General features: G+C 52.8%; 1 protein-coding gene across 1 annotated transcript; it reads left to right on the forward strand.

Moving 5' to 3' along the window:
* The first annotated feature begins 169 nt into the window (after positions 1 to 169).
* PIP4K2B (phosphatidylinositol-5-phosphate 4-kinase type 2 beta) lies at positions 170 to 18,130 on the forward strand. Its single transcript, XM_058041860.1, has 10 exons — positions 170 to 359; positions 7,848 to 7,945; positions 9,124 to 9,220; positions 11,625 to 11,777; positions 12,577 to 12,723; positions 13,102 to 13,140; positions 14,294 to 14,407; positions 15,183 to 15,441; positions 15,897 to 16,000; positions 16,799 to 18,130. Exons 1-10 carry the CDS (start codon positions 180 to 182, stop codon positions 16,877 to 16,879), a joined length of 1,272 nt encoding a protein of 423 aa, XP_057897843.1. The 5' UTR covers positions 170 to 179; the 3' UTR covers positions 16,880 to 18,130.
* Positions 18,131 to 19,398: the final 1,268 nt, after the last annotated feature.

Genomic DNA, 19,398 nt, shown 5'->3' on the forward strand with positions numbered 1-19,398 from the left:
GGGGGGGGGCAAGGACCAAACCACCGTGGCAGCAGCGGGGGGGGCGGGGGCAGAGCCGGCGAGGGGAAAGCTTAAGGGGCCGGGCGGTACCACTGCGGGAGGGGGGGCGAGACGGGCCGGGCGGAACCATGTGGAGGCGCTGGTAGGGGGGCGCGGGGAGGGGGTCGGTCGGGTCCGCCATGGCCGCGAACTGCGCGGGGGCCGCGGGGACGGCGGCGGGAGCCGTCGCCGCCGTGGGCTCGGCCCTGAGCGCCAGCAAGACTAAGACCAAGAAGAAACACTTCGTGTGCCAGAAGGTGAAGCTGTTCCGGGCCTCGGAGCCGCTGCTCAGCGTCCTTATGTGGGGGGCGAACCACACGGTGAGAGCGGGCGGCGCGGCCCCCCAGCCCACCCCAAACCCCCGCCCCTCAGAGCACCCCGGGAGCGGGGCCTCGCTCCCTCATCCCCCTTAGCAATGCTCGACTCCCTCAGATCCGACCCTTCCCCGCTCCGCCTCGGTCTGGGCCTTTTCCCTCTCAACCCCGCTGAATCCCAGCCTGCCTTCCCTTTGCATCCCAGCCCTGATCCAGCCCTCCTTGGGCTCTGTGGTCCCTTTTTGCTGGTTCTGTGTCTCCAGGCGGTTTGGGGATCCCCAGGTCGGGGTGTCCCTGCCAGGCACGTCCCTGTGTCCCCACCCCGACACCTTCTCCACACCCATTTTCCCGAACTGGGCAGGGGGACTGATACCTTTTTGTGTGATATTGCTGTGGCACAGTCTCCCCTCTGGCACTGGGGTGGACGCGAATTTGGCACCCACAGCCCTGTCCCCCTGCTCCAACCCCCGGGTGTCCACCAGGACTGTCCCTATGGCTGTCCCAGTGAGGGATTCCCCTGTGTCACAGCCCAGAGGACATTGGACAATGTGTCTCCCATCTCCATCCCCCAAAATGAGGGGTTTGGCCCCTTTGATTGCAGGACTCGGGCCATGCGTGTCCTCTTGGCCTCAGTTCCTCTGGGACCTAGTTGTGAGAGGATCCCTTGGGAATGTCTGTGATGGCTCAGTTCTGATCCACCTCCTTTGGGAATTCCTAAGACCATCCCTGTCTTTTCTCTGGAAACTTCTCCCGGGTTTATGATGGCAGGCACGAGGATTGATCTTCGGATGTGGCTGCTGGGTGCCGTTCTTGGCCAAAGAAGCCAGAAGCCTCATCCCTTCCTCAATTAATCCACTTTTAGGGCTCAGACACACCTATTTCTCCAGTGGATTAGTGAATGTTTCCTAGAGAGTGAAAGGATTCAGGCTCATTTTTTTTCCCCAAAACAAATAACACATCAAGAATTAAAAAAAAAAATCCTCCTGGCCTGCCTGGCTGGAGTGAAAGCTTGCAAATGTGGTTCAGCACCACATGGTGTGGTTCGTGCTGGCTTTGAGGCAAAGGATGTTCCAAGTGCTCCCAGCCTTGCCCAGGAAGCAGGACTTTAATCGGCCTTTGATCAGTGGTGCCATTAGCAGCCCTGAAGAAATGGAAATTGTGGGATTTTTCCGAGTTTAATTTGTGGCCTCATTGTGACGGTTTACTTGCTGGTAATTGGCCTTTTGGGGGGGCTGGGGGTGTGTTTTTCTTTGTTGTAGCTGTCTGGGCAGTAGGAGCCTGGCAGGAATTTGAGGCCCCGGATAAGGACAGAGTAACTTTGGGAGCATTTGGCTGTGAGATATTTGGGCAAAGGGAGGAAGGCAAGGTGACACTAAGCTGGTAATGAGATTATATCGGATGTGTATTAGGAAGAAATTGCTGCCAGGAAGGAGCTGAGGGGCTGGGAAGGGGGGTGAGAAAAGTTCAGCTGTGACCTCCTGACTTTTGGGAAGGCGTTTAGGATTTCCCAGTAAATCCCTCCACCTCTCTGCCACATTGGGGTGAGAGTTTGGTGGCAGCTGTGGATGGGAGATGATTCCAGTGCCTTGCTTAGGTGGGAATTGGAATTAGGTGCCTCCAGCTAAGGGGTTTGGAATACCTTTAAGCTTTGTTGGAAATCCTTGAATTTGTTTAATATTTGGCTGCTTTGGACAAGGAGGGGTGGGTGAGTGAGGAGACTGTAGGCTGTGTCCATGGAGTTCTGCCCTGGGATCCTTGCAGTGGGAGGAGGGGAAAACAGTTCTCAGCACAAGCCCGGGGCTGTGCCAGGAGGATCCTGTCAGAATTGTTTGGATATGGGGTGAACTTTTTCACGGAGAAATCAAACAAACAACCGTTTTGTGCAATGTGCTGCAGAAATCCCCGTGGGCCCTTCTCCCAGTCTGGAACAGCCTTAAAGAGGCTGCTGAGCACAGGCAGGGCTGGCTCTGGAGAGGATCCAGGAGTACCCCGAGAGCAGGAGCTGCCTTCTGGAATACCACTTTGGAGCGTTTCAGTAACTGGGTCCTGGTGGTCCCAGCCAGGGGTGGGATTTGGATTGGGGTGGGGCTGCTGTGAGCAGGGCCAGACAGGGGTAGTATGATGCAAACAATTTGAATTTTGGACCAGAAAACCACGGAGGGGAGGGGAGAACTTGTGTAAAAGTGGAGCCACCATGGCTCAGCCTCGATTTCTGAGTTTTCTGTTAGACCCTTAATCCAGCAGATGTAGGGATGGTTCCTGGGGAAGCTTCTCCTGCTGTTGTCATGGCACTGGGAGAGGAGCTACAGCTCCTGGGGGTAGGGTCTGTGTGTGGTGCTCCAGGTGTGTTTTCCATGCCCTGGATGGATCCATGTGCACAGGATGGGAAAGTTGGGACGGTTCTGGAAGGGAGCAGCCACCTCCCAGCCAGAGAGATGAACAGAGTGTTGTGTGATGCTCTGGGAACCATGGAAACAGTTGTAAGGTGCTGCTGATGAAAGGCTGTGGGATCCCAGGGAGGAGATTGAGGATCTGTGTCTGTAGGGATGGAAGGCTCTGGGATCCCAAAGAGGTATTTGGGATCTGTGTCTGTAGGGCTGCCAGTTCCTAACCTGGAAGAGATTCCAGTGGCTCTGGCAGGGCAAAGGCAAGAACGTCCCGTTCTTGTGGGAACGGGGAGATCTGTTGGCTGCATGGATCTTGCTCGAGGCAGCTCCAGAGGCTCTAGTTCCTGGCTGGAGCAGCAGCCATCTCCCAGGCCCTCAGGAGCACTGCCAGCAGGAGCAGAGCTCGTTAGTATTCCAGGGAAACAGCAGTGCTGGGAGTGGAGCATGGCGCTCCCTGCTTTGCAGCCTTGCCTTCCGTGCTGCCAGAGCAGCATCTGCCACATATCAAACACTCAGATCCCAGAAATTGCTCCTGGCATGGTGGGAACAGCCTGGATCTCTCCCTTCCCAGCCTAGCTCTAATTGACCTCTGGAAAGAGCAGCATATGGCCAGGGCTGTGCCAGCCCCTGGAATGACCGAGGGCCTGGCTGCCAACTGCTCATTCAGGAGCCCTTTCCTGTTCAAATCCCCATTGCAGGAACCCTTTTCCTTTTTGGGGGACAAAGGAGGATTTTCCTGGGTTGTTCAGTGAGGAGAACAGGGCTCATTTCTGCTGACTGCCATGACCATGGGTTGGTTGTTGAATTTTCCCATTTCTCAGCTTTTTTGGACCGAGGGATGCATCAGCTCTGCTCACCTGTGAGAGAACTGGGAGCATGGATAACATGCTCCCACAACAGGGAGAACAGTGACCCTGAGGCTGACAGGACTGGGGACGGGAGAGTGGCACTGCCTGGTCCCTGTTATGCAGCCCGGAATCCTTTCCAGCAGCTTTCCGAGTACTTTTTTTTCAGGAATACATGGGTTTGCTCTCACCAGGGGGATGCTTTTTTTTTTCCATCTTAAAGCATCCTGGTGTCCCCAGAGGAATTATTGACTGCAAGATTCACTCTTCCCTCACTTTGCACAGGGGGTTGTTAGCATGGATACTGATTAATCATGCTCTAATTCATGGAAAACAGTTTTTTTTTTGCTCTGTGCTAAGCAGCAGTGAAGTTTTGCCACAGCTGTGGGTTTGTCTCCATGCTAAAGTGATTTTCCTATGTGTCTTTCACCTCCTTCCACAGTGCATAATAAAGTTTAACTAATACTTACCGAGATGCCTAATAGGAAAGCTTTGAGGGGAACAAAGTATCTTTATTTTCCTGAACAAATTCCTGTTGCTGAGAATCCCTGAGAGTGGGCTCACACACTCCATCAGCTGCATCTTGTTAGTAAACAAATCGCATTTTCCCATCAATTTACTAATGCTAATTGCCACTTTGAGGCTACAGTCAGGTTTTGAAACAAAATTATGCCTGGCCCATTCCTCCCAACAGCTGTCCCTGAATGACACAGAATATTGATGTGGCTTTTATTGGGAAAGGAATAGGCTTTGGTGGTGAAGAGAAATCTTCAGCCTAGAATCCTGAGTGGTGCTGCTGGGCCACAAAGTGAAGTGGGTTTAAGAGCAGATCAGGACCACAGATCAGATTCTGTCCACACTTTGGGGACCTGTGATGTGGTAGAGGTGTGGCACAGCCTGCTGCTCCTGCGCCTTGCAGTGTCTGTGATGCCCAATACAGCCTGTCAGGGTCCATATATGTTTGTGGTGCTGCTGCATCTCTGCCCTCTGTCCCTGTCTCCTCCAGAACCACACCCAGCATCTCCCTGGTACCCACAGCCCCAGAGATCCTGCTCCAGGCAGAGTTCCTCCTCTTTTTGGGCACAGATCCCTGGGAATGTGCTCCCCAGGAGCTGAGCACCTCCCTGCCATGCACCTTGCTGTGACCTTGCCTCCTGGAGCATAAATACCCCGGGACACACACTCACACACACTCTGCTATATATAATTTGCTGCTCCACGCCTCTCTCTGGGGAGAAGGTGAGAGAGCAAACATGTGCCTGGTGTTTGTCACGTTGCTCCCTCCAGGAGGCTGCTCAGATTCCCCCAGGATGAGCCTGAGGAGAGGATCCCTCTGGAGAGGTGATAGGTGCTGCTGGCCAGGCTTTCCTTTGGGAAGGACCCCTGGTGTTTCAGGATTTGGCTGGATAATCCTTGGGAAGGGGGCTGGATGCTGAGGCTTGTGCTGTGAGAAGGGAGGGGTTGGGATATCCCTTTCCCGAGGTGTGTGGGGGCTTTTTGTTCCTCTCTCTTGGGAAAGTGTCAGGCATGGGTGTTGCTGTGGGAGCACACAGTGCTGAAGCAACAAAAAATTTAAATTTAAAAAACCTGATGGAGCAACAAAACTAAACTAAATAAATCTGTGTTTTCTTCCAGACTGGTGCCAGGAGCAGAGGCCCAGTGACCACTGGCCCAGAGCTAACATGGGGGAGGGTAGGTGGGGAGTGCTGGGTCTAAAAATGAGCAGTCCAGCCCTTCATCCACATCTTGGTGCCCAGCACACCCCCCTTCCTTTTCCCTGTCTCCTCCAAAGCCGGATCCCAAAGCATCCAGCCAGCTCTGCTGGAAAGGGGGAAAGACTTCCACAGGGAGGATTTTTTGGGCTCTTTTATCTTGTGAGGAGTGACAGCGCTTCTGAAACGATTCAGAGCTATCCTGGTGCACCATTTCTGCCACTCAGGAGCCTCGCAACAGGTCCCACACTCGCTTTGAGGTTTGTGCCGTTGCAGAAACGAGGGCACCCAGCGAGGCCTCAGGACATTTGTGTCGGAATTGCTGCCAGCGAGGAGGCAGCCTCCGAATCGCTGTTCCCTCTCAGCCGTCAGCACCCTTCCTCCGCTCGGCAAGGAGCTGATAATGGCTTGTTTGTGCCTTCCCCACGGCGGGAAGAGGGCTGGGAGCAGGCTGGGATGGGAGCAGGCGTGTGGCAGGAGCTGTCAGGCTTCCCCTCCTGGCAGACAGCAATAATTAGTGGCTGGAGGCAGCGCCTCTGTCTCAGTGCAGAATGAGCTGTTTTCTCCTCTCCCCGAGGGGAAATCTCTGCGTGGGACTCTGATGCAGCTCCCTGCAGTGGCTGCGAGCTGGGAGATCCCTTCCTCACCTGGAGTCTGTTCCCTTTTCCCTCCCCTCTGGCTCAGGGGTTGGCTCCGTGCAGGATTGAGCCAAACCCGGGGAGGCGTCGGGCTCTCCCTGCTCGGGGATGCTGCCGGTGGGGGATATGTGCCGTTATTTATTCATTCGTTCGTCTGTGCAGCCTTTTCCATACATCCCACAGGGTTTGTGGCAGCGCTGTGATGCCTTGGGCTGGATACCTAGAACAGAGGCTAGACAGAGTTGGAGAATAAAGTAGGTATTTATTAAAGGCTTTTACAGATATACCTTGGGCAGTGCAGAGGCTACACCTGAGATGGATGACAGTCAGGAGTTTTTCGGGATATCAGGGGTTAATTGTCCAATTACAGCTTCAGGTAATGAAGTCACAGTTTGCTCTCCCCCTCTCCCATTAATTCCTGTTCATACTTTTCAGGCCTGAGGCTGTGATGGTGGCTTTGGTTCTCAGGCCTGGAAGGATTGTTTTATCTGATCAAACTCTGATGAGAGCTTACACTCTGTATGGAGTTCAGAATCATACCCCAATCTAGCACAGGATCTGAAAAATATAAAAGCTAAACCTTAAGGCATCAGCTGTGTGCTACAGAGCAGGGCTTTGCAGAGCAGGGCTCTGCAGAGCTGCAGCTCCGCTCCCTCCAGGAGCCGTGACCGTTTTGCTTCCCGCTTCTGTCTGTTGCGTGGGATGGCTGGCTCTGAAAATAGCCACCTTCCCTCCTGTCACTGGGATGTGTCTTTCTTCCCAGTCTGACGTGTGTTAAATCTGGTCTGGATTTTCGTGGTAACGATGGAGAAAGGGTGGGATAAATATGGGCTGCATGGAATTGGCTCATGGCACGTCCCCAGGGCTGAACCCTGCGGAGCCCAGCAGGGATGTGGCAGCACTTTGGGCAGTGCTGTGTGTCCTGCTGCACGCAGGGAGCAGGGAATCCCAGAGCTGGATCCTTTTCCTGAGCCTGGCCCCTGCTCCCAGCCAGCAGGGAAGTTTTCCAGCAGCTTTCCCAGTGTGCTGGGAGTCACTTGACCTGCTGGAGGTTTTGGTGCTGGGAACAGCCCCCAGAGCTGACTTGGAGCCAACCCCCGCTGGTGCCAGCGTTGTCCGCCTCCCTCTCCTGCACTACCTGCTTGGCACAGCAGTCATGGGAACAGAGCTGGAATGGAATTGTTTCCTGAATCCAGGCTGTTAACAGGAGTTCAATGAGATGGGGCTGTGGGGAGTCCCTGGGGGAGGTGGCACTAGGCCATCTTCAGAAAAGGCAGCTCAGAAACTTCTTGATTCTGGCATAGTCTTCTCAGTGACTGGAGCAGGGCAGCCAGACACAGTCCAGAGGTGGATCTTTATTATTATTATGTTGTTATTATTATTATTATTAATGCTGGCACTGGGCCCGCCTGTACAATAGTAGCTGAGCATTCATTCTTCTGCTACCTGTGGCTGCCCCACATGACTAAGGAGCAAAAACAATCTAGTGAGTGACTCATCCCTCCAGAGAGGGTGGGATGGGAGCAACAGGAGACAGCCAGCATGGAAACAGCATCCACGGGGAGCTGTGCAGGGCTGCAGCAAAGGCTTTGGTCATCCTGGTTTGTAGCAGGAATAATTAAAATTGGAACATTTTCTCAGTGAGGTGGTTAAAACATGAAATATGCTGGTTCTTAGCCTATGGGTTTGTCTGGGTTCTCAGCTGTGTCTTGGATGGTCAGTGGAGGGGGAAAGGTTGTCTCAGGAGGATTGACCATGTTGTGGAACAAGGTGCTGCTGTGGCCTGTCACCACAGTGTTCCCCAGCTGTTTCTGTCTGATGGGTCACGGTGCCCCAAACCCATCCCCTGAGGTGTTGGACATCCCTGCAGGTCCCCAGGGCAGTTTGAGTCTCCCTTTCCTCTCTCTTGCAGATCAATGAGCTCAGCAATGTTCCCGTCCCCGTCATGCTAATGCCCGATGACTTTAAAGCCTACAGTAAGATTAAGGTGGACAATCATCTATTCAACAAGTAAGTAGGAGCTTCCCAACCTCTCTGTGGTCAGAGCTCTGTGCTGTGAGGCAAACTGGCCTCGGGGAGGCCTTCTGGGTTGTTCCCAGCTCTACGGCCAGGAGGATCCATGCCCTGTACCCTGCCCAGACCCTGGACAGGCCATGGTGTGGTCAGTCTGTCACTGAGATACTCTGTGGTGGTTGGTTTGCATCCTTTGAGGGATTAAACTGTTCACGGGAGGCAGCTCTGTAGATGTGCTGTGCTCATGGAGTCTCTCTGGAGTTGCCCCTGTCTCCTTTTCCCAAAAAATCCATTTTTGGAAGCTTTTTTGAAGTCGTGGTTGTGGCTGGTGCTCAGAGCTGTGTTCTCTCTCCATCCCTGCTCTGCAGGGCTGCAGTGTTCCCTGTTTAATCCTTCGTTTTCCCCAAGCTTCACAGGGATCAGCTTTGCAGAGTGGGAGGTGATTGGGAAGTTTGTCTCTCCTGGCACGTCCAACATGCAGGATCTGCTGTCTCCCTTCTCCTCCAGAGAAGATCTGAGCTCCCCACCTGTCACTGCCTGGGTTTCTCATTGAGAAGGAGCTGCCAAATTCTCCCACTGTGTCCAAGCAGGACCAAACTCTGCTTCTCTCCCTGTGCAGGTTCAGGGCTGTGGGAGGAGCAGATGCAGCTCCCTCAGTGACAGGGAATGCTGTCATTATCCCCTGTCCTGTGCCTGGGGGCAGCAGAGCCAGGCTGGAGCTGATCCCCCCTCTCCTGGGTGCTGCGGCTGAGCTGCTCTCTGGGGCCTTGACCCTTCTGGTGCTGTGGTGGGAGCTGAAGCCAGAGCCCAGCCCCTCTGCTCCTGCAGCTCTGCCTAGTGTGCCGGGACAGTGTGTGCGGGGACAGCTCTGTGACAGTGGTGACAGCATGTACAGGGACAGCTGTGTGCCAGTGTGCCAAAGCCACCGAGGAGGGCACAAGCAGGATGGCTCCCTCAGAGTTGCCTGTGGCAGGGTTGCCCTGGCAGCCACACGAGCTCCACGCTCCCTGTTAGCCAGGATCTTGCAGAGTTCCCTGTGAGAGATGGGTTTTGTGGACATCCAAAGCAAGGAGCTGCCCTGCCGAGGGCAAGGCTGGGGTGTCCTGGGGGGCTGGCAGGGAGGGGGAGCCAGCATGGCATTGGGTGGCACTGCTGACATCTCTGCCCTGCCCTAGGGAGAACCTGCCCAGCCGCTTCAAATTCAAGGAGTATTGTCCCCTGGTGTTCCGGAACCTCCGGGAGAGATTTGGGATCGATGACCAGGACTACCAGGTACCCTATCTTCTCTTCTAGGACAGAGCAGCCATCCTGGCAGAGAAACCATGCTGCATATGTTGCTGCCAGCAGCTTTTCTGGGTTTATAATTGGTGTTTGAGTGGTTCCACCAGAACCACAGCAGTGCAGTGCATCTTGCTGTGCCAAGCACAGGGCAGTAGGAGGAGATGGTGATCCCTGCTCCCAAGGCATGAAATGGGGGCACAGGTGGCTGTGGACCAGCAGGAGGTGGAGAATAACAATGATCCAGCCTGGAATATCTGCAAGGAAAATGAGTGTAGTGTTTGTACAGATTCAGGTGAATCTGCTGCTCTCAATCAAGTGTGTGTTGTTGAATTGGGTGTATCAAGGTGGCTCGTGCTTTGGGATCCATCCCCTAATGCTAGAGGGGCTGATTTTCTTGGGGAGGAGTCTGCTGTTAACACTGCTGGGCTCAGCTCTGAGGACTCTGGGGATGTCACAACTCTGGCTTGCTGCAGCAGGGCCACCCTTCCTCAGCCAGCTCTGAGCCCTGAGCACAAGGAGCTGAGCAGAGGCAGCTCAGGGCTGGGAGATCACCCAGAGCAGGGCCAGGGGGGCAGTGGTGGCCACGTAGCCCTGAGCAGGCTGGGTGTCAGGGAGCTGGAGTGTCCCCAGCAAGTGGTGACAGAGCGGGAACAGTGCCAGGGGCATCCCCTGGAACACTCTGACTGCAGAGGCACGTGGGGGAGTGCTGCAGCCTCCCTGTTCCCTCCACCTGCTCCCTGCCTGGTGGAGAGAGCAGCTGGAGCAGGGCTGGTCCCACACTGCCTCCCCCTGTGCCCGTGTCACAGCCCTTTGTGATGACACCCTCCCCAGGTGTGACCCACACTCTCTGTAGTTCATCATTTACACTCCCCCTCTTGTTCTGAGGAATTGCTTCCCCCATCTCTGGGCTGCTTTGGCTTTTTTAAAAGTGTTTTCTGTTCAGCTGGAACAGAAAATGTTAATTGAGCTAAATTCAGGTGGGTAAAGTGTGATGGTTTGAGTGGGAACAGAGCCAGGAGGCTGAACTTAACACCCCAACCGTGGGAAAAGTGGGAGTGACAGGAAGGGAGCTGAGGGCTGTGAGTTTGGTAATGCTCTGTGTGGTCACGATTTCTGCTTCCCAGCTCCAGAAGAAAACCTCTGTGGTTTTGACGTGAGGGCTGATTAAACTGCCTGGCACAGACCCCTTTGCAAATGTCAGCAAGCAGCAAAGGGGATTTTTCTGTTTGCCTTTATTTTCCTGATGCTCTCTAAAGCTGTTGGCAGCAGCAGAGTTTTTCCCCTGCTTCATTAAAGTTTTACAAGCTTTAAATGCTTCATTCTGAAAGGAAACCTCTAGGCTCACTTGCAGCATGACGTGGTAAGTCTCTCTCTCAGAGCAGGCTCTGCTGCAGGCTCCCTCTGCTGCCAGAGCTGAGCAAGGGGGACACAGCAGTGCCACTGCCACCTAAAAAAACTAAATAATCCAGCCTGAAACACAATGTCCAGCGCAGAAATGGTGGAAAACTTAAGGACCAGTGTTGGTGCTGCTGTTTCATAGCCCTCCCCAACAGGAAATGCTGGTGAGAGGTTGCTGGTTGATAAAATGACTTGTGGGCAGGTGGAGAGGACAGACAGGGGACAGGTGACAGCTTGAGGTGTGAGCAGCAGTGACTGGGGCTGAGGGAGAAGCTCGCAGCAGGCCCTGCTACCTGGGGAGAGGCATTAGAGCAAAGAGCTGGTGTTGTGGCTCAGGGAATTGATCCCTGCTCTGCTGTTTTCCTGGGATTTTCCAGCCCTGCTGCACTGTCTGGTTGCTATGGGTGGAGACAGGGATCTAAAGGCAGATGCTGCTGGTTGTCAGAAGAACAACCAAGCTATTTATACTCATCTTGTAGGTCCAGGAGTAAGAATAGCAGAGCCTGAGGGTGGCTTTTGGTGCAGGATGACCTGTGAAGAATCCCCAAACACTGAGGTTTTGGCCTGACTAAGCTGCTTTTTGAGAGGAATTTCAGTTTGTTTTGGTCTGGTTTTCCTTAAGCCTTAGGAATATCCTGACTGTTCTTAAATCCCTGAGAGGAAATGCTGAGAGCTTTTGGCCTATGTATCCTACACCTGTAAAAAACCTTCTGTAAAAAACACCTTCCAAAAACACACCCCAGGTGTTGGAGTAAAACCTGCCAGCAAATCAGAGGGCCATCTGGAAGCCCTAAAAATACGTCCAGACTTTTAAACAATTGGATTTTACCCTCAGCAGCACCAAATCTGGAGTTCACAGCCAGAGTGGGTGGTTGAGCTGGTCCTGTGGGGCTGGCCCTGCTTCCCAGAGCTGCTCAGGGGTTCCTGTGGGGCTGACCCTGCTGCTGAGGGAGGTGACAGCTCCTGGCACCATCCCCACACCATGTCTGTCCCCCAGAACTCGGTGACACGCAGCGCTCCAGTGAACAGCGACAGCCAGGGCCGCTGTGGCGCGCGCTTCCTCACCACCTACGACAGGAGGTTCGTCATCAAGGCCGTGTCCAGCGAGGACGTGGCAGAGATGCACAACATCCTCAAGAAGTACCACCAGGTACGGTGAGTCTGGAGACCCCCGTGCGCACCTGGGGATCTGCTGGGGGTCCGAAGCTTGGATTCACAGCTGGCAGAGCTTGAACGCAGGTTTTGTGGGAAAAATGGTCTTTAGGGTCTGAGGGACAAAAATCTGAGGGACGAATGTCTGAGGGACAACCCAGCAGCTGTTTGTGGTGCTGAGCCCCTTCCCAGCTCATCCTGGCCCTTGTGTCAATAAATTATGGATCCCTGGTAGGTCAGAGCTGCAAACAGGCTCCTCATTTGTTGCCGCAGACCTTCCAGAGGGGCTGGAGGGAAGTGGGGTCACAGTGGGACAGCTGGAAATGTCCTGGTCCAGGTGCTGGTTTCCAGCCCATCTGCTCTGCAGGGATTCTGAGCAGGGGGTGTTTAACAGGCCCTGAGTTCCAGGGACAGCGAGGTAACCACGAGAAGTGAAGCTGGGCAGTGCCAGTGCACACCTGCCTGTCACAGCAGGCTGGACACACACAGGGTCACAGGATCCCAGGATTGGAAGGAGCCTTGGAGATCTCCCAGCTCCATACACAGAGTTACAGAATCCCAGGATTGAGAAATGCCTTAGAGATGTCCCAGCTCCCTGCCATGGGCAGGCTGGCACTCCCTGGACCAGCTTGCTCAGGGAATGGGATGTGTCACTCCTTTCCTGGAGACCCCAGGAGCTGTTCCAATCCTCCTTTCCTTTCCTGTGGGTGCCTTGGCTGCAGCACCTCAGCGAGTTTGTGTCCTGTCAGAGCTGGGCTTTGTGTGACAGAGCTCTGTCCTTCCCTGCTGTCCCCCAGTTCATTGTGGAGTGCCATGGGAACACACTGCTGCCCCAGTTCCTGGGCATGTACCGGCTCACCGTGGATGGCGTGGAGACCTACATGGTGGTCACCAGAAACGTCTTCAGCCACAGGCTGACTGTGCACAGGAAGTACGACCTGAAGGTGAGGCCCTGGGGGGCTGGGGTGAGGCCTTATCCAGCCTGACCTACAGCAGAGGCCAGGCAGAGTTACAGAATGGAGAAGGAATTCTTTTGTCTCCCTGCTCTGTGAAGAGAGCTTACCATCCCATAATATGGAGCACAGACCCACACACTAAAGCATAACAAAATCTGAAAAATATAAAAACTAAAACCTGAGGTATCAGAACTCTGGGGGCTGGACTTGGAACCCCCCTTGTCAGGGTTCCGGGCTTTGGGGACTGCTCAGGGGATCAGGTCTAAGGGGGCTGTGCATGGTGGTTCAATGTTGGTCCATTGGCAGTGTGACCCAGAGTGCAGTAATGATTTTTTTTTTTTTTTTTTTTTTTTTTTTCTTTATTAGGGTTCAACAGTATCCAGGGAAGCAAGTGATAAAGAGAAGGTATGGAGGCATCCCTGGCCAGCCTTTCCTTTCTCCTGGTGCTTGGAAGCAGACAGATCCAACTGAGTTCCCTTTTCCATTTTCTTTTCCTGGGGTATTGAGCACGGGAGGTTCCTCAGGCCCTGAGTTCCCCCTGTCTCTGTCCCCCCTTTCAGGCTGGGAGGGAGCTGGCTCTGCCTGCCCTACTGTGTTCTGGTGGCACTACCAGGGCTGGGGGACAGTCCCAGCAGAACCAAACCCCACCTGAGGGCAGTGCTGTCCCTGAGGAAGGGTTTCCTCACAGCGCCCTAGCTACCAACCCCAGGCAGGTCAGGGGTAGATCTTCCACCAGAAGATTTATAAATTAGATCCTTGGCACATTCCTAAAACTGGCTTGAGTGGGGGAATTTAGGGCTAAGCTTCCTTCCCCTGCAGGACTTCTGTGCTGCTGCCTTGTAATCCCTGTGGAAATCCCAGCAGTGCCCCGTGCTGGTCCATGTTCTGCACGTAGGATTTTCAGGGTTGGAGTCTGCTCCAGCCTGCCCTAAAAGATGCCAGCCAGCAGCCAAGGAACTCCCATTTGCCCTAAATCCCCTGATAACTCCTTGGCCCATGCAGTTGGGTGGTTCATGTGAGCTCACAGAGCCACGCTACCCTCCTGTGTCACTAAAGAATTGAAACCCTGAGGCACTAAGGGGCTCTAAGTTCTCCCACATGCCCAGAATCCTCAGGGCCTGCTGCAGGAAGATCCTTCAAAAAACCATGACTTGAATGCTTTCCTCAGATCTTTAGGAAGAGAAGATTTGTTTGTTTTTTTTTTTTTTTTTTTTTCCCCAAGCCTTCACCCCTTTCCCCCTGCAGTCAGAAACCAAGAAAATGAATTTATTTCATGAATTTCATTTCAATTCTGGGAGCTGCTTGGAGCATCCCTGGCCCAGCTATGCAGTTTTTGAAGCTGATTTGCTCCACGTCTCCCTTGAGCTTCCCTGTAGGACCAGCTGAGCCCACAGATTCCCTGACACTTCCTGTGCTCTGCCTGATGCCCTTTCCATCCTCAGTGGACTTGGGGCACCCTAAAAGCCCAGACTGAGCAAGGGCTTTTGCAGCCACACCTATGTGCCAGCCCTCCCCTGGCAGCGGGCTGGGGAATTTCACCTCAGGCTTTTTGTTGCAGGCCAAGGACCTCCCGACCTTCAAGGACAACGACTTCTTGAATGAGGGTCAGAAGCTGCATGTTGGAGAAGACAGTAAAAAGAACTTCCTTGAGAAGCTGAAGCGGGATGTGGAGGTAATTTCCTGGGGGACAGCTCTGCTCTGTCTCCCCTCACTGCATCCCCTCACTCCCTGAGCTACAGAAAAGTCTATCTAGCAAGATGTTAGGAAGTTCTAAGTTTAATAATGGAGCTCTGTGCATTGTGTTTGAAGGCTTACAAGCAGGTATTGTATTCAAAATAAGCAGGCATTATTTAACCAAAGGTATGTGTGCTTATAGTGGTTGGATAGAACTACTGTCAATGTGCTTTTGCTTTGTGTGATTGGTCAAAAAACTTTTAAAGTAAGTTGTTACATTGAGTTCTTCATCTACTACCAAAAATGTGAGCTGCTGGCATCTTCCCATTGTCATAACCATGTAATGAGACTGATGCTGGAAAATACAACAGCTTGAGAGATGTTCCACAGCAGTTCCACCCCATTTGTGATTTGTACAGACCCCCAGCCAACAGTACACAACAACAAGTGGAACAAGTGAAGATAAGAATTATTTACCATTCTTTTCTCTAATCTTCTCACAGCCTTTCCCCAGAAAGGCCTGGGAAAGTTGTCTGCTACTCCCTGTGGCCAGAGAGCTGCTGCCACGTGTATCCTCACTGCTGGTTCAGGGCTGCAGAGTGACTCCTCCTGCACCAGCCTTGTCCTGCTGAGGGCAGGGGGCCTGTGCAGACTCCTCTGGTGTCTCAGGAGAGTTTAGCTCTCAATGCCAGCCCTAGGGAGGCACTGCAGGGTAGGGCTGAGCCTCCCCCACCCCGTGTGGGTGCCAGCTCTCACTGCTGCCTCTCTCCCAGTTTTTAGCCCAGCTGAAGATCATGGATTACAGCCTGCTGGTGGGCATCCATGATGTGGACCGGGCCGAACAGGAGGAGATGGAGGTGGAGGAGCGGGCAGAGGATGAGGAGTGTGAGAATGATGGGCTGGGGGGGAACCCCATCTCCTCCTATGGGACCCCCCCCGACAGCCCCGGCAACCTCCTCAACTACCCCCGGTTCTTCGGGCCCGGGGAGTTCGACCCCTCCGTGGATGTGTATGCCATGAAGAGCCACGACAGTGAGTGTGGGGAGCTGGGGAGGGCAAGGAAGATGTGATGGAGCTGTGGAGGGTAGAGGGGATGTGAGTGAACTGTGGAGGAAGGATGGAGGGCAGGGAAAGAGGAGGTGTCCCAGGCTAAGTGAGGTGGTTCAGTACTGGCAGCCAGGGTGACACCCCTGAGGCCATTCCTGTGTCCTGGCAGCCACGCTGAGCTTTCCAGCTGGCCTTGGGAAAAGCCCAGCCTAGCAGGACAAGGAATCAGCTCATTGCTGAGGTTGGAAAAGACCTTTAAGGTGGAGTCCAGGAGACAGGAGGACTGTCCCTGCTTTGCTGGACAGTCCCTTGTGTTGGCTGGAAGGGGGTGTTTTTGGAGGAGGAGGATGAAGCTGGGTGTGCCCAGGGGTTTTTTTTGGAGGGGGGGGGGGGGTGCAGTTAGCTGTTCCCAGGGGACTGAGCCCCTGCTGTGCCCCCAGGTGCCCCCAGGAAGGAGGTTTATTTCATGGCCATCATCGACATCCTCACACCCTACGACACCAAGAAGAAAGCTGCACACGCTGCCAAGACAGTGAAACATGGGGTGAGCCTGGCCCAGGGGGGCTCTTGGATCTGGGGCTTCTGCTCTGCAGCATCTCCTGGGGTGGAAGGTGTCCCCAGCACTGATCTTCCTGCCAGGGTGGGAATTCTCCAGCCCCGGGGTTAACACTTCCCTCCATATCACCTCAGGGTTAGGTTTTCCCTCTGCTTGATTGGGGTAATTTGTATTTTCATCCCAATTTGAGAGGTGCTGGAGGGATGGACTGCATGAAGGGTGACACCCCTGGGTCACCTCTGTGTCCTGGCAGTCCCCCTGGGCTCCCAGCAGGGCTTGGGAAAGCCCAGCCTAGCAGGACATGGAATCAGGGCATTGCTGAGGTTGGAATTATCTTTAAGAAGGAGTCCAGCCCAGCCAGCACCCTGGGGAGTTTGTGTGGAATGCTGGAATGTGCTGGCATGGAGGGGACCCATCACAGACTCCAAATCCCACCCTGGCAGCCCTGAGGCCAGACCATTCCCTGGGGAGCTGTTCCAGTGCTCAGACCCCCTCTGTCTGAAAAACCTTTTTCCTGAAATCTTTCCTCACCCTCCCTGACTCAACTCTGGGAGCTCTCATGCTCCTAAACCTGTGAGCCATGAAGGTTCACAGTGCCCTGACTGGACATGCAGCTGGAGCCGAAGTAATTTTCCTTGGAGATCTCTCCAGACCTGCTGGGTTTTCCCTTAGCCGTGGGTCCTCCCCAACAGAGGGGCTGTGCGGCTGCCCCCTCCCTGCCCCTCTGACCCTTTCTTGACCCCTCCTTGACCCCCCGCTACCCTCTGACCCGCTGTCTCTCTGCAGGCCGGGGCAGAGATCTCCACGGTGAATCCGGAGCAGTACTCAAAGCGCTTCAACGAGTTCATCTCCAGCATCCTGACATAGGGGCACATCCTGCTGCAGGGCTGCAGGCAGGCCTGGGGGCTGCTCCTGCAGCCTGAGACAGCACAGACACTGCAGCAGCACCGGGGCACACCTGTGGCACCGTGTGGGGCACGTGTGGCACCGTGTGACAAAACCCATCCTCATCCTCGCTGCGCCCGCTGCACCTCTGGGTTTGGTGTTCCAGAAGTGCCCAGATCTCACATTTGAGGGCTTTTCCAAACAAGCCAAGTGCATTGTTCCAGCACTGCTCTTTCTGCCCAGTGACGTTTTTTCCTCTCTGCTGAGGGGCTGGGACACGTGTGGCACTGTCCCCAAGGGGTCACATTCAGCAGTGCCTGACTCACAAACCACTCCTTGTTTTTTGTGTTGTTGTTGTTGTTGTTTTATTGGACTGGCTTGGCCAGAAAAAGAAAAAAAAAAAAAACCTTTATTTCCCTCTCGGTAGGAATTGGAAGGAAAATAGCTCACCATTTCAGGGATGGAAAATATAACTGATAAAAAGGAGGAGTCGCTGAACTTTAGGTAAATTCAGACTGGGACACTTTCTATTTTTTTGGTTAATTTAAGTAACGAAAAAGAAAAGGAAAAAAAAAACAAACCACTTTTTTGTAACTGCACTTGATTTACAAGAAAGGTGAGGGAAATGAACATCTACCAAAGATGATGTCTGAAAAAAAAAAAAAGGTATAACTCAAAAACAAGCAGAGAACTGAGAGAGGCATTGACCAACCTCAGCTCATTATGTGCTCGGACCTGGGGTTATTTTAATTGGCCAGCTCTGAAGATTTTCTTAAAAGAAGAGGAAAAACAAATATTTTAAAAAAGGCATTTTTGTACCTGTAGATCCAGGCTAAGATTTTGGGCCACTTCCTCAGCCAGGAATGGCTCTGAGGTCACCATCACAATCCTGCCAGTGTTAATTAGCTAACTAATTATTCAGTCTTCCTTCCCCACCTCACCTGCAACAGGTACTTGAATCTGTGTCCTGACAGAGGTTGCTGGGTTGGTTTTTTTGTGTTTTATTTTTAAAAAATGTGACTTGCACAGAAGGAATTGGCCTGGCTGCCAGCGGGGAGTGCTGGAGGCTGGGCTCATCCTGCTCCCAACCCCCTGAGTGACCCTCCAGGAGTGGAAATGGTTGAACTCTCACACCAGATTTCTTTTCCAGCCCCCCCCGAAGGATTTTGGGACTGATTGGAGTGACTGAAATCGTCCTGTTTTGTCTACTTTAACCTTTTCACAGCCAAGCTCGGCAGCGAGTTTGTTAGCTCTGCTGCACAACAAAACTTTTGGTTCTTTGTTTTGGGATTTGTTGTTTGGATTTTTAATTTCCTTTCTCTTTTTAAGCAGGATTTAGAGTCTTGAACAAACCTCTTTGCAGTTGAAACATGTTGCTTAATCTGCCTTGGAACTGTTTTTCACACACGCCTTTGTTTGGGGAATAAGCTGTTGGGAGTGTCTGTCCTGTGCTGTAACAGTTCTTGCTGTGCGGAATTTTGGTCCTTTTTGAGACATAACTGGTGCTCATCACACCCTGGTAATTCCCCTAAATTAACCCTGCCTCTGGCTGGATTCTGAATGTGGGGTTTGGGGGAATTTTTTGGTTTTTATTTCCTCATCACCCCCTTCCCATTTCCCCCCCTGATGTGAATCCCCCCACAGGCCTTGGGAGGGGCTGAAATTGAAGCCCCTGAGGGTGCACTGTAAATAGAATTTTGGAGAAATGAAAAATTAGGGGTCCTGATGGGATTTGAGGATTTTTGGTCCTTCCCTTTGGCGTGGCACAAATTTCTGCTGCCCCTTTGGTGTGGGAGGCTGGAGGGGTTTTAAGCTGTGGAGCTGGAAAAGCCACGACCCAAATGCAGCTAAAAAATACTTTAAAAGAAAAAAAAAAAGGGAGGACTTGGAGGGCATCATCAGCTTCATTTTGTGGGCATTATGTTGGTTGCTTCTCTCTTAATAAGCACTTAAGTTTACTGCTAATTAGGAATTAAACACCAATCACTTTTTATTCCTGACAGTTAAAAAAAAAAAAATCTGCATTGAATCTGCAACTTTGACCTGGTAAGTTTGCCCTTCTCCTTTTGGGGAGAGTAGCTTGGAAGTTGTTTTATCTTGAAATCATTTATTAAAAAAAAAAAAACAAATGTAAATAAATAAAGAGGAGAAAAAGGGGAGAGGAAGAGAGCAGGAGGTGGGTGAACACCACAACAGAGCAAACCCAGAGAAAGGGGAGTGAAGATGGCAAAAAAATCTCCTTTAGTGAATTCCAGAATAATGAATCCAATCAAAAACCAGGGAATTCCTGCAGAAATCCTTACAGAGTTCTGAGAAAAATTGAGAGCGGGAAATAATTTCTTACTTCAAACTCCTGCTGGGATTAAATTTGGCTGTTCCAGGTGAATCTGGGGGTGTCCCACAAAGATTCTGCCCCTTCTGTCCAGTTGCCATATTGTGTATTAAAGTGATTAAATGCAATTTTCTCACCTAATGACGTATTACCCAGGTATGTAACTTCG

The sequence above is a fragment of the Melospiza georgiana genome, chromosome 28 (genome assembly GCF_028018845.1).
Source record: "Melospiza georgiana isolate bMelGeo1 chromosome 28, bMelGeo1.pri, whole genome shotgun sequence".
NCBI lineage: Eukaryota > Metazoa > Chordata > Aves > Passeriformes > Passerellidae > Melospiza > Melospiza georgiana.

Bases quoted from the DNA above. Each gene is read 5' to 3' on its own strand.
- PIP4K2B (XM_058041860.1), top strand. From the start codon at position 180: ATGGCCGCGAACTGCGCGGGGGCCGCGGGGACGGCGGCGGGAGCCGTC. The intron at 360-7,847 runs GTGAGAGCGGGC...TCTCTCTTGCAG, and splicing joins TGTGGGGGGCGAACCACACG to ATCAATGAGCTCAGCAATGT. The intron at 7,946-9,123 runs GTAAGTAGGAGC...GCCCTGCCCTAG, and splicing joins GACAATCATCTATTCAACAA to GGAGAACCTGCCCAGCCGCT.